This window comes from Tympanuchus pallidicinctus, unplaced genomic scaffold, assembly GCF_026119805.1.
Source record: "Tympanuchus pallidicinctus isolate F22 unplaced genomic scaffold, pur_lepc_1.0 scaffold23, whole genome shotgun sequence".
Taxonomy (NCBI): domain Eukaryota; kingdom Metazoa; phylum Chordata; class Aves; order Galliformes; family Phasianidae; genus Tympanuchus; species Tympanuchus pallidicinctus.
Window position 1 is genome coordinate 1,972,842 of NW_026294740.1, and position 12,038 is coordinate 1,984,879.

The window sequence follows — 12,038 nt, forward strand, 5'->3', positions numbered from 1 at the left end:
TTTCATTTTATGGGGGTCAGCCGCAGGGACGGCCTGTGTGCATCTGTGTATAATGAAGGCAGGGGAGACCATTGGCAAACGAAGGGAAAGAAGGGAGCGGGAGACAGGAGCACTGAGTTTCATCTGAGTAACAGGAGCTAAAACCTTGCACTGGGAACTCGCAGCACTGGGTGTTTGCTCCCCACCAGACGTGGATCACCTCCTCTGCAGGGTGAGACACGAGGCATGAGGAGCAGGGGCGATGCTGACAGTGGGAGGTGACTCCTTATTGCAGCCGGCAAAGTCGTTCATAGAAAGAAAAGATGGATTGCCAAAGAATCACTCACTGCGGTGGGGAAACAAACCCAGTGGCTGGGAACAAATGCCAGGTCAGTGGTGTCTGAAAGCAGGCAAGAGGCTTTAGCAGAGCGGGCAATGGATCCTCGGCAAGGAGAGCCCTGCAGTGTCGCCTTTCCCCAGTGCCTTCATCCCAGCTCTGCACCCCGTGTTCCCGTCATCAGCTCTCACCGTGACTCGTCCCAGCCTCATCCCCAGCAAAGGCTGATGGAAAGCATCCTAGTGCGTGGGGTTAGGAAGTGACTGGTGCCCAGCAAATGCCTCAGGTGGAACTCTGACTGTGCTGGCTGTGCTGTTGGTGTCACAGTTCACTGGTATCGGGGAGATGGTCCCACAGCCTCTTGTGAGGTCCAGCTTCTTCTCTCTTCCAGACATAGGATTTTTGCATCCCTGGAAGCATAAAAACTGTCCTGGGCTGGGAGCAGCTCCACGCACCCCACTTGCTCTTCCCATGCAACTCTGCCCACTGGACCAGCCAAAATGTTTGCAAAGACCCTGAGAAACCCCCGGGAGCTCTGTGTCCTGGCTTTGCAAACACATCTCTGTTTATCGAGCAACCCAAAGAAATGCAAAGATTTTCACTCGCTCCCCGGGTGGGCTCAACTTTGAGTCGTTTAAAGGGACATGCCAGTGCCATCTTGCAAAATACTGGAGAACCAGCTCCAACTTTCCTTCAACACAAATGGCTCGGAGAAGGGTTCCTTCTTCCCCAAATCCAGCCAGTGTGCATATTTTCCAAAAAGTGTGAAAGCTCTTTGGACACGACACAACTTGTTGGAGGAGGTGAGCATTCAGGCTGTTTAGAGAATATTCACGTCTTCTAGCTTTGGGGAAGAAGGAGCTCTTTTCCATGAAATATCTCCATGTTGTTCATCTAGGACCAAGTACAGATTCGTCTGGGTGCTCATCCAAGGGGATGCAAGCCACAGTTCAGAGCTGTGGCATCAGGAATCGTGTTTTAGCACCACTCTGCATCATTAGGGTCTGTGGGAGGTGAGGTTGGGCCCTGGTTTGCTCCCTGCAGGAACTGGGGTCGCATGGGGGAAGCAGGGGAGTGGCTCAACGTCCTGCTGGGCAGATGTGGCTGTAGGACTGCGCTCCCCACAACAGCTTTGCACTGGGAGCGAGCTGGGGATTGTTCCCAATAAGTAACCCGGAACTGCACTGTAAATTTCGGGGCTGAAATTTGATAATTAAGCAAATATCGCATGCCTTTGTGCTGGGCAAGCACCATAAGGTAAACAGGAAGGAATGAGGGATTAAGACGTCTCTGTTCAAAAGGAAGGTGACAAGCGCAGAGCTGTGACACCTTCGTGCCGCGTGGGGGGCCCAGCTGCGGGCTGGCATTGCACAGCTGCATTGTTCAGGGGCAAAGAGCAAACAAAAGCAACGGGAAAAGAAAACAAGCTGTAAAACCCTGCAAAGCGCACAGCAACCGCCTCCTGACGGCCTCGCGACAGCCCCGGGGTCGAGCTTTTGAAGTCCTCCCGTTGCCTTTTGCCAAAGTGCCGTGTAAAAGCGGTGCGGTGGTGACACCGGGGTGTGCAGGGGGGACATGGGACACCTCCCAGTGGGTCGGCCACAGTGCTTTTCGTTCCATCACAGAGGGCTTTGGTGCCTGGTTGGCTGCGGTGGGTAGGATGGAGATGGAGAGGTGAGGGCTGCGTGCTGCATGGCAAGGAACGCCAGGAAAGGAGAGGATGGGGAAGGTTTTGAAATGGTGCATAGGGCTCAAATGTGCGCGTTGGGACTCATGCAGTGGGAACAATGGGATGGGATGGAAGGGGGTGATGGAAGACCTGAGGCAGACGGGTTGGGGGGAATTGGCAGTGGGATGTCCTCAGAGCCCCACTGTGCCCAGGGATGGGTGTGGGTTGGCAGCTGTCACCCTCGGGTGGCACTGGGGACGTGCTGCGTGGTGTGACCGCGTACTGCTGTGCTCTGTGCTCCCACAGCCTGCAACTGCAACCTGCACGCGCGGCGCTGCCGCTTCAACATGGAGCTGTACAAGCTGTCGGGCAGAAAGAGCGGCGGCGTCTGCCTCAACTGCCGGCACAACACGGCCGGGCGGCACTGCCACTACTGCAAGGAGGGCTTCTACCGCGACCTCAGCAAGCCCATCTCCCACCGCAAGGCCTGCAAAGGTACCTCTGTGGGGCAGGGGGGGGTGGCATGGCCCCTTCCCCTCTGCCTACTGCGCCCACGTGCTCCTGCTCCCCCTCACCCGGCTGAGCCACCACACTGATGTTTCTTGTCCCCATCCAGTTCCATGCCCTTGTCCCTCCGGCTTCCCCAGCCTCCCAGTGACACTAAAAGCCTCACAGAATCACAGAACCACGGAATCATAAAATCACACAATGGTTTGGGTTGGAAAGGACCTTAAAACTCACCCCGTTCCAACCTCACAGTGTGCTGGTTGTCCCCTGCCAGCTCAGACACAGTCTGCTGATGTGCTGATGCGTCTGCAGTTTACAAGAGCTGCTTTCTCACTCCCGTGCATCAAGGAGATGCAGATCCCATATTTGGGACTGGATGCTGGGTCTGAAAACCAGCACTCCCCCAGACGGGCAGCACCGAGCCCTGCACCAACCGCTTCCCTCCTCCAGATGAAGACAGAATGATAAAACAGGAAATCTACTTTTCTGCTCAACAAACAGAGTTCTGAAGTCCCCTCTTTGGCCAGGACAGGAGGTGGGAGCAGAACTCCCCATCCACAGGGCGCTCTGCAGGGGGTTCCTGGAGCCCCGCAAGGCATGGGACAGCACTTCAGCAGGGGTGGGTGCCCACAGCCCCCACTTTGCCCAAGCTCTGCTGTTTTAAATAAGAGCAAATCCTGCAAACGCAATGCCGTAAAGCCCACACTTCCCAGACGCGGGCTCATCCATCCCCTCAAACAATTGTTCTTTCCTCTTTTCTCTGCCTTCTCACACCGCTCTTGAAACTTGAGCTTGCCGCATTGAAACGCTCCTCCAAACCCCCCACAGGTTGTGACAAAATGTGGCCACTGGCGCTCGCAGATACAAAGCACTGCAATCAATATGCCGGTGTGCGAGCAGCTCCCCGGCTCGCGGGCTATTAGCACGATTTCACACCCGTTGCAATGGGGTATTGTTGGTGTAATCCTCCATCCTATACAAAAGCGGGCGAAATGGACTTTCCTCCAGCGAAGGCATCCCTTTGAACGCCGGCTTTTGCTGAGCCCTGGTTCTGTCCCCGTGTTTTATGTTCCCCCCGTTTTGTGTCCCCGATTCAAGGGCTGCTCTGAAATAATTGTTACAAATATGAATGTTTCACGTGTACCCCGTTTACCCCGATGCAGGGACCCGCTGGGGGGCATGCAGCATGGTCATCCACCCTGCAAGCGTGCAGCTGAGCTCCCTGCAACGTCCCATAAAATCTGCTGGGGACGTTTGCTCTGCATCCAGCCCCATTCGTCCTGTCTAGATGCAGCTGTGCCGCGTTCCTTGCCTGTGTGTGTGCTTTCACTTGTCTTCTTGCTCAGAAACAAGTTGTAGGTGATCAGAGATGCCACATTGCAGAGCCATGCAATGGGCAGAGCATGGTGTGAGGCTGCAGACCACGTGGGATGAAGCCAAAGACAGCAGGAGCAGGAATAAGTGCATGGAGCAAAACCCTCTGTGCTGCCCTCTTAGCAACAAAAACCCACAAATCTCAAATGTTCATCTTGCCAAAACTCATAACAAGTGCAATTTCCCCTCCTTTCTCAGTGATTTTTGCAAGAGCATGAACAGCTCCCAAAGCACCAAACCCATGCTTCTCATTTGTCGTGTTCTCTTCTTTTCCCATTGGTGCTGATGGTGGAACCCCACATCTGGCTCTATCCAACCTCCACCTGCTCCTCCCACAGCAGATCGGTGCCCTGTCAACTCGTGGGATTAAACCCAGCCCTGGTAACAGACAGATTATTGGCACTGATGTCATCTTCTTGGAACAGAACTCCATGAGGTTTTACAGCCTGGCCATAAAACAGCCCTACATTTTCAGGGATGGATGTGCATGGTTTTTGAAGAGAAATGATGACAAATGAGAGGCGTTATGGGCACACCCGGGAGGAAGGCAGGATTTGGTTTCTAAAGGAGGGGGAACAGAGCCCTTGGTGGCAGGGACACTGGGCCGTGTGCCCCATCCCTCCCCATCAACTATAGAGGGAGCTGCGGGACCAGATTAGAGCTCAGAGAGCATCTACTGGGGCCAAACTGGAGGAGATGAGCCCTTGCAGAGTCCTCCCCCCGGGATGCTGGGGTGCAGGAGGTGTTGGGCTAACCCCAGTTAGGGCAGAGGCTGAAGATGGGCTTGCTGCCAAGTGGTGTCCCATCACTGGTGTCCCATCACTGGTGTCCCATCGCTGTTGTCCCAGCATCTGTGTCGCAGGGTAGGACACAAGGAGCAGCCCTTGCTTCCTTTCTGTCAATGCCAAGTCCATCTCTGCAGTGATGGACTTTGGTGGCCAGCAGCACCCCTCAAGTCCTACGGACATCCCTGCCACCTTGGTCTCTGATGCACATCTGGGCAGAGCTTAGACATCTCATGGCTGGCACATCTCAAAGACACGGAGATGCTGGCTGGGAGGGTCCCTGTGCGTGGCTCCTGGCTCTGTTCCTCCCTAGTCCACAGCAACTCCCTCTGCTTGATGGGTTCCACTGGTTTCCCACAGCGCTGCAGGGTTAGGATTACGGTTACGTTCAGGGTTGGGGTTGGAGTTAAAGTTAGGATTAGTGTTAGGGCTGGGGTTGGATTTAGGATTATGGTTAGGATTAGGGTTAGGATGCTAGATAGCAGTGCAGGAGATCTGCCCTTGCTGTCCACCTTAGGAGGCGAGGTGCTTCCAAAGAGAGGTGGTTCCTTTCCCCCAACCGCTTCTTGTTGATGCTCATCTCTATCCCAGCCCATCCATGGCTTCACAAGGCCATGTCCAATGCAGGACTTTCTACAGATTCCCTCCAGGGAGTTGTCTGTGATTTTCCAGCTTCCTTCTCTTCAACTTTTTTCCTCCTTGAAGACCAGCTGGTGCCACTTTGCTCTGTGAGATGAGCCAACCCCTGGTGCTGGTGGGCCGGAATCAAATTCTTGCATCTGGGCTGGGTTGTCACTGAGTGATTGCAGCCCTGGAGAAATCCTGAACTCCCACAGTACTGATCTGCCCAACACAGAGCTTAATTTCTCCACAGGCTCACTCTTCCTTCCAGAACCAAGCGTGCATCGCCGCAATCTCCTCCCACAATGGGTGTCCCATTGCCCTCGCATCCCTGTGCTGAGCTCTGTGCTCACCTGCTGCCTGTGCCATGAGCTCACGGCAAGATGGTCAGCTCTGAGGCTTTGGCTCCACTGCCAGGTTTGATTGGAGGTTTATTTGTGGGAGAATCCACCTGCAGGAACCTCAGTTCCCAGGGGCCAAGCTAAAAACGCATCAGGAGGAGAGTCTGACTTTTTTTTCCTCAGTGAAAGTAGTTTCCAATCTGCTCTCTCTCCTGTAAGTGACCCTTGAACTCCGCAAGAAGCAATTTCTCCCACGGGAGCAGGCTCAGCTCTACGTTATTTCAGAGCCACGAGGTCCTGTGCCTGCTCCTCTCTGCCTGCCCACACCTGGCCCTGGGTGTCTTTGATCAAACAAAACAACCACGTTTTCCAACAAAGCCAGAAGAAGGAGGCGGTGATGTTCTGCCCCTGCAGGTCTCAGCATCCCCAGCAGCTCTCTGCCATCACTTCATGATGTGCTCAAACAGTGGAGCTCACAGACAAGGAGGGAATTCCAGCAGCTCTTAACAGGAGCTCTTACCAGCCCTTGGCTTCTCCAGGTGCCAGCTCAGGAGGAGGAAATGGGAGAGCCCTGAGAAGCAGTACGGGAAGGCAGACGCTGAAATGCCAGGAGATTATTTGTCTTTGTCTGATAAAAGAGGGAATTCATGTGCTGGCGGTGAGAAAGGCTTTAAATCTCCAGGAGAATGTGATGAGGAGCACGCTGCACGAACACGATCCCTTGGCAAACTAAATACAGCTCACAGTACTGCAGGCAAGGCAGCGATCTCCTTGCAAAACCGTGCACAGCACATCTTGAAAGCCGTCATTAGGGTTCAGAGTTAACGGAGGAAACGTTTCAACCTCTGCTTGTGGTCAGCAAAAGGCTGGGTAGAGCCGAGCCAGGCTGGCTGGAGGCACATCTGGTGCACGGCTTTCTCTTCCCCATGGCATGAGTAAGTGTGACAAGAGTTGAGATCACACCTTCTGTTGTTCACTCAAATGGGATTTCATTGTTCTGACAGCTTCCCCAGGACAGACCTGCCTGGAAAGCAGGAAGATACTGATTCTCCAGCAGGGGGGTCCTTTCAGATCACCACGGTCACAGCTGAGGGGAGCTAAGCCCTGAGCTTTGTGCCTCTGTTTGCCTTTCAGCACACTGTGTGGGGAAGATTAGCAGCTGGCAGTGCCTCTGAGCAGCATTCCGGGCTGGAAAAATGCTTGCATTTTTGTCATGCTACTTGTCTGCCTTTGGTGGGCCGGAGATATCCCAACAAGTTCCAACATTTTGCCAGGGCATTTTACATCCTTTTGTGCACAGTCTGAAGACTTCCCCCCCATTTTCTCAGTCCCAAATCCCAAATCCTGATATTGCTGATGCTCTGGTGGGTGACGGTCTGTCTCAGCAGCTCTGCACGAGGAGCAGTGGTTCATCCTGCAGCCCCAGGCAAGGTCCCAGCCCTCCAGTCCTGCACCAGCACACCCACAGGGGAAATCTCCTAGCTGCAGGCAGAGAGGAGCTGGCGAGGAGCGCCTATATCCGTATAGATATTAATCCCAGCTAATGTAACTACAGATGTTCTCATTCACGGGCCCATCTAATCCTGTTGGGTCCTTGCCATGGTGTCTCGTAGCACGAGCTCCACGAGTTAATTACGTGCGGTGCAAGGAAGCGTTTCCTTTTATCGCTGGAAAAGGTTCCTCTTGGAGAGCTCTGAATGTCCCTTTGTGCCCGCCTGGAGGAGCAGCACCTGTCTGACCCGGACACGGCGCACGCCTTGGCACTTCTCCACCATCTCTTGGCACCGCTGCCGCCTCCTGGGTTCTCCTCCTGCCTTTCACTCAGGCTGAGGGCCCGACGCTGATTTCTATAGCGTCCTGATGCGCTATTCACCGTGGCTCTGCCCCTCTCCGAGCACAGCCTGCTATCTCCTGGCTCTTCTGCGCTCGGCTGCAATCAGCCAGATGTTCGCAGGCGGCTGGAGCTGGAGTGCTTGCAGCTGGCAGGGACCCTCCAGCGCTCCTCCCACCCGCGCATCCCTCAGGCTTTCTGCTGCATGCCCAAGACTCCTCTGGCCGCATCGGGCAGGTCTCACACTTTGGGCAGAGCCTGCACACCCTGGGAGGTCCCACATGCTGGGCAGGTTGCACACACTTGATTTGTAAGGCCCCTTCCAAGCCTTTCCATGATTCCGTGTGTCGTCCTATGAGAAGTCAGGCATTGAGCCGGGGGGAAGCCAGCCGTTATCCCTGCTGTCCCCAACCACGGCTCAGCACCTGCTGCAATGTGCTATTTTCCCTTCCCTTCCCTTCCCTTCCCTTCCCTTCCCTTCCCTTCCCTTCCCTTCCCTTCCCTTCCCTTCCCTTCCCTTCCCTTCCCTTCCCTTCCCTTCCCTTCCCTTCCCTTCCCTTCCCTTCCCTTCCCTTCCCTTCCCTTCCCTTCCCTTCCCTTCCCTTCCCTTCCTTCCCTTCCCTTCCCTTCCCTTCCCTTCCCTTCCCTTCCCTTCCCTTCCCTTCCCTTCCCTTCCCTTCCCTTCCCTTCCCTTCCCTTCCCTTCCCTTCCCTTCCCTTCCCTTCCCTTCCCTTCCCTTCCCTTCCCTTCCCTTCCCTTCCCTTCCCTTCCCTTCCCTTCCCTTCCCTTCCCTTCCCTTCCCTTCCCTTCCCTTCCCTTCCCTTCCCTTCCCTTCCTTTCCCATTTTTCTCTTCCCCTTTTTTCTTTCTCCTTCTGTGTTTTCACCCTTTCATCTTTATTCCTTTTACTTTTTTTTCTTTCTTTTCTGTTTTTCCTCCCTTTTTTTTCCCATTTTTTCCCTTTCTTTGTCTTTTTTCCTCATTTTTCTTGTTTTCCTTTTCCTTTTTCTTCCCTCTTTTTTTTTTTTTTAATTTCCTACTTCCTTTTTACCATTTTCTCCCATTTTCTTTCCTCCTTTCCCCCAATTCTCTTTTTGTCTTTTTTCCCCTTCTGAACATTTTTTTCCTTCTCTCTTTTTCTTCCTTCCTTTTTTTCCCCTTTCCTGTTTCCCTGTTCTCTTTTTTCCCCTTTATTCCTTTCTTCTCCTTTTTCTCCTTTTTCCTTTTTTCCTCATTTTTTATATTTTTTATTTTTTCCCTTTCTTTCATCTTTCTTTTTTTCTTCTTTCCTTCTTTCTTTTTTTTCTTTTTGACTTTTTTCTCATTTTTTTCCTTTTTTTCCTTTTTTTTTTCTTTTTCTCCCCCTTTCCTTCCTTCCTTCCCTCCTTTTTCTCTTCTTTCTTCTTCCATTTTCCATTTTTCTCTTTTCCTTGCTTTTTTTCCTACTGTTTTCCTTTTTCATCCTTTCCTTTCCTTTCCCCCCCTCATTTATCCTTTTTTTTCCTTTTCCTTGTTTCTTTTGTTTCTTTTTTCCATTTCCTTCTTTTTTTCCTTTTTTCTTTTTTCTTTTTTTCTTTTTTCCATTTCCTTCTTTTTTTCCTTTTTTCTTTTTTCTTTTTTTTCTTTTTTCCCTTTTTTTATTTTTCTTTTTTTCCTTTTCCTTCTTTTTTCCCTTTTTTCCTTTTTTTTTTCTTTTTTCCCCCTTCTTCTCATTTTTTTTCCTTTTTTTCATTTTCCTTCTTTTTTTTCCCCCCTTTTCTTTCCCCCCCCCCCCCCCCCCTTTTCTCATTTTTCTTCTTCCTTCTTTTTCTTTCTCCTTTTTCACTTTCTTTGTACCTTTATTTTCCTTTATCTCTCGTCCCTTTCCACCCCCACCCCCGGGATTTGCTCGCAGGGTCCCGCAGCCCCCAGCCGCGCTCCCTGAAGCCCTGCCCGCCTCCTGGCCTCCCGGCGCCCTTTCCCTCTCCCGGTTCAACCCTGCCCTCGTTTGCTCCCTTTTGCATTCACCGCTGTGCCGCCGCTCTGCTCGCGCTCTCTCCCCCCGCCCCGCTCCCCTTGCAGCCCCGCGGGTTTTTCTGCTAACGACCCCCCCCCCCCCTTTGTGCTCCCCCCGCAGAGTGCGATTGCCATCCCGTGGGCGCCGCCGGCCAAACCTGCAACCAGACGACGGGGCAATGCCCGTGCAAGGACGGCGTCACCGGCATCACCTGCAACCGCTGCGCCAAGGGCTACCAGCAGAGCCGCTCGCCCATCGCGCCCTGCATCAGTAGGTGCACCGAGGGGACCCCGAGCGCGCCGGGCTGCTGCTGACCCCCGTGTGCCGCGTGCCAGGTGCAGCTCGTGCCGCAGGGCGCGTCGGCCAAAAGCCTGCGTCGGATCTCACCGCCCAGTTATGGGGCAGCCGTCCTTTCGTCATGTCCTAGGGTGGTTTTTGATCGCTCTTCCGTCCCCGTGCCGCAGCGGGGTGGCAAGAGCCCAGGCCGAGCGCTGGTTTCCCTCAGCGCCGTGCTGGCACTGTGAGCAAAGGGCTGCCCTCCGCCAGAGCCCGAGGCTGTGGTGAACCAGAGGGCAAATTCCCCTTGCGTCACCCCCTGGGGACACGCGGTTCTGAACAAAGACAGACGCGGCATTTCAGCGCAGCCGTGAGCTCACCTCCCCTCCACCACCGCCCCCCAGCAGCGATCTTAGGGATGCTCCAAAAGTGCCACGTCCCAAATGCTCAAAAGCCGTCAGGAGCGATGCTGGGGGCTGGGCAGGGCTCAGCTGCTCAGCGCCGGGCCTAACCCTGCCTCCTCTGTCCCCTCTTGTCCTGCAGAGATCCCTGCTGCGCCGCCCCCCACAGCCGCCAGCAGCACGGAGGAGCCCGCAGGTATGTGCCCCCCTCCCCAGCTCCTCAAGGCACACCTTCTCTTTCCTGAACGTGAAAAGTGCACCGAATTCCTGCACCGACTTAAAAGACGTTCGTAACTTCTGTGCCCCCCGGTGTCTGAGTTTTCTAAGCCAGGCGGGACTTCTGGGAGCACAGGGGGTGATGTGGCCGAGCTGGCAGCGCTCAGGGGTCACCCCAAGTAGAAGAGCTTTACGTGGGGTGTTGGATGGTTGACTTTTCTCGAGTCAGAGGACAGGAGAACCAACAGTCCCCCATTAGAGGACAGAAAACCCGAGCGCTGCTTATTGCCTCTATTGAACATTGCCTCTATTTGTCTGTGCGCTCCCTGCGTCAAGCAGTGTGGCCACAACTGTGCCCCAGTGTAGCAGCTCTGTGGGGCCGTGGGGTGGGATGTTGGTCACACAGGGCTGCCCCATTGGCACCTCCCATTCCTCCCTCTGTCTCTGCACCAGCAATACAGTGGTCCCCTCCATACCTATTATTACGCAGAGGGATCCCCTGCTGCCCCACATCCCAGCCAGGGGATCAGCTGACGCCTCTAACCAAGCATGGAGCCAGAGCAGGGGTGGAAGCATTGAACTTCTGGGGGCCCTGCCTGGTTCTGCTTCTTCCCAATGGGAGAAAAAGGCTTACAGAGCTGCCAGTCACTGCTGTCTGATCTGCCCTAACCCAGGTCGGAGTGGGACTGATTACCGGAGGTGGATGATTTCAGCAAGAGGATTTAAATGGAACCAGGTGATGGGATCCGTGTGGTTCCATCTGGGTCTGCAGCACTCCGAGTGAGGAGGGGGTGTCCACCAGCTCCAGGGTGGGAGCTGCAAGTCCAGTGTCAGATCAATTTATTATCATTGCTTTTATTATTATTATTATTATTATTATTATTATTATTATTATTATTATTATTACTATTCTGAAGTGAAATGAACAGTTCCTCTTCCCACTCCCGAGGCGTTCCTGGCTGCGTCCCCTTGTTGAAGCACAGCGCTGGTTCCCCGTTGCCACTCTGCCTTGGAGCGGAGAGCCCACTCTGTCCCTCCTGGTGACAGTGACACGGTGACGTGATGAGTGATGATGTGGTGACATGGTGACATGGTGTCACTGTCCCACACAGCACCGCTCAGCCGGGGAGCCGCTGTCAGGTTGGGACGTTACAGGGCGGCCAAAGCAGCCGAGCGCCCGTCCCTGCTTTCCATCCCAGCGCTGCAGGCGAGAGGCTTTAATCTAATTACATGCTTTATTTGCGCCAATTTGTTTTCCAATCAATCTTGCTCAGCCAGAATAAAGGAGGTTTCCGCGGGCTTGTTCGCACTCCTTGTTCCAAGGGAGAGGTTCGGGCAGTTCCCTGGATGGCGGTGCGTCCCGCTGACCTTCGCGTGGGGCTGATGGCCCCATGGCACGGTCGTATGGAGGGTTGGGGCATCCCAGGCATGGCGCTTCGGGAAGAGGCTGTGGGGTGGGGATCCTGCCTGGGGCTGTGGGGCTGAGTGTGGTGCAGGGGGTGCTCTGTGAGCTTGGGCATCCCCGTGCTGGCTGTCAGCCCACAGCGGCATTTAGGGCCCAACCTGGGGGGAATCAATGGGGATTCGGCTGTATAAATCAGGATTGGAAACGCAAATCCCATGGGGGTTCGAAGCCTCAAACCTGCAGTTTGAGTTACACGCCCCAGCCAAGGAATGAGGCTGTAATTGCTCTGTCATGTCGGGAT

General features: G+C 54.1%; 1 protein-coding gene across 1 annotated transcript in view; it reads left to right on the plus strand.

Annotated features, from left to right (window-relative positions):
* NTN1 (netrin 1) overlaps positions 1–12,038 on the plus strand; it is a 49,981-nt gene that overhangs the window by 31,796 nt on the left and 6,147 nt on the right. Inside the window, exons 2-4 of the mRNA XM_052688290.1 lie at positions 2,292–2,480; positions 9,560–9,709; positions 10,259–10,312. Coding sequence (XP_052544250.1) covers positions 2,292–2,480; positions 9,560–9,709; positions 10,259–10,312 — 393 coding nt within the window. The remainder of the gene's footprint in view (positions 1–2,291; positions 2,481–9,559; positions 9,710–10,258; positions 10,313–12,038) is intronic.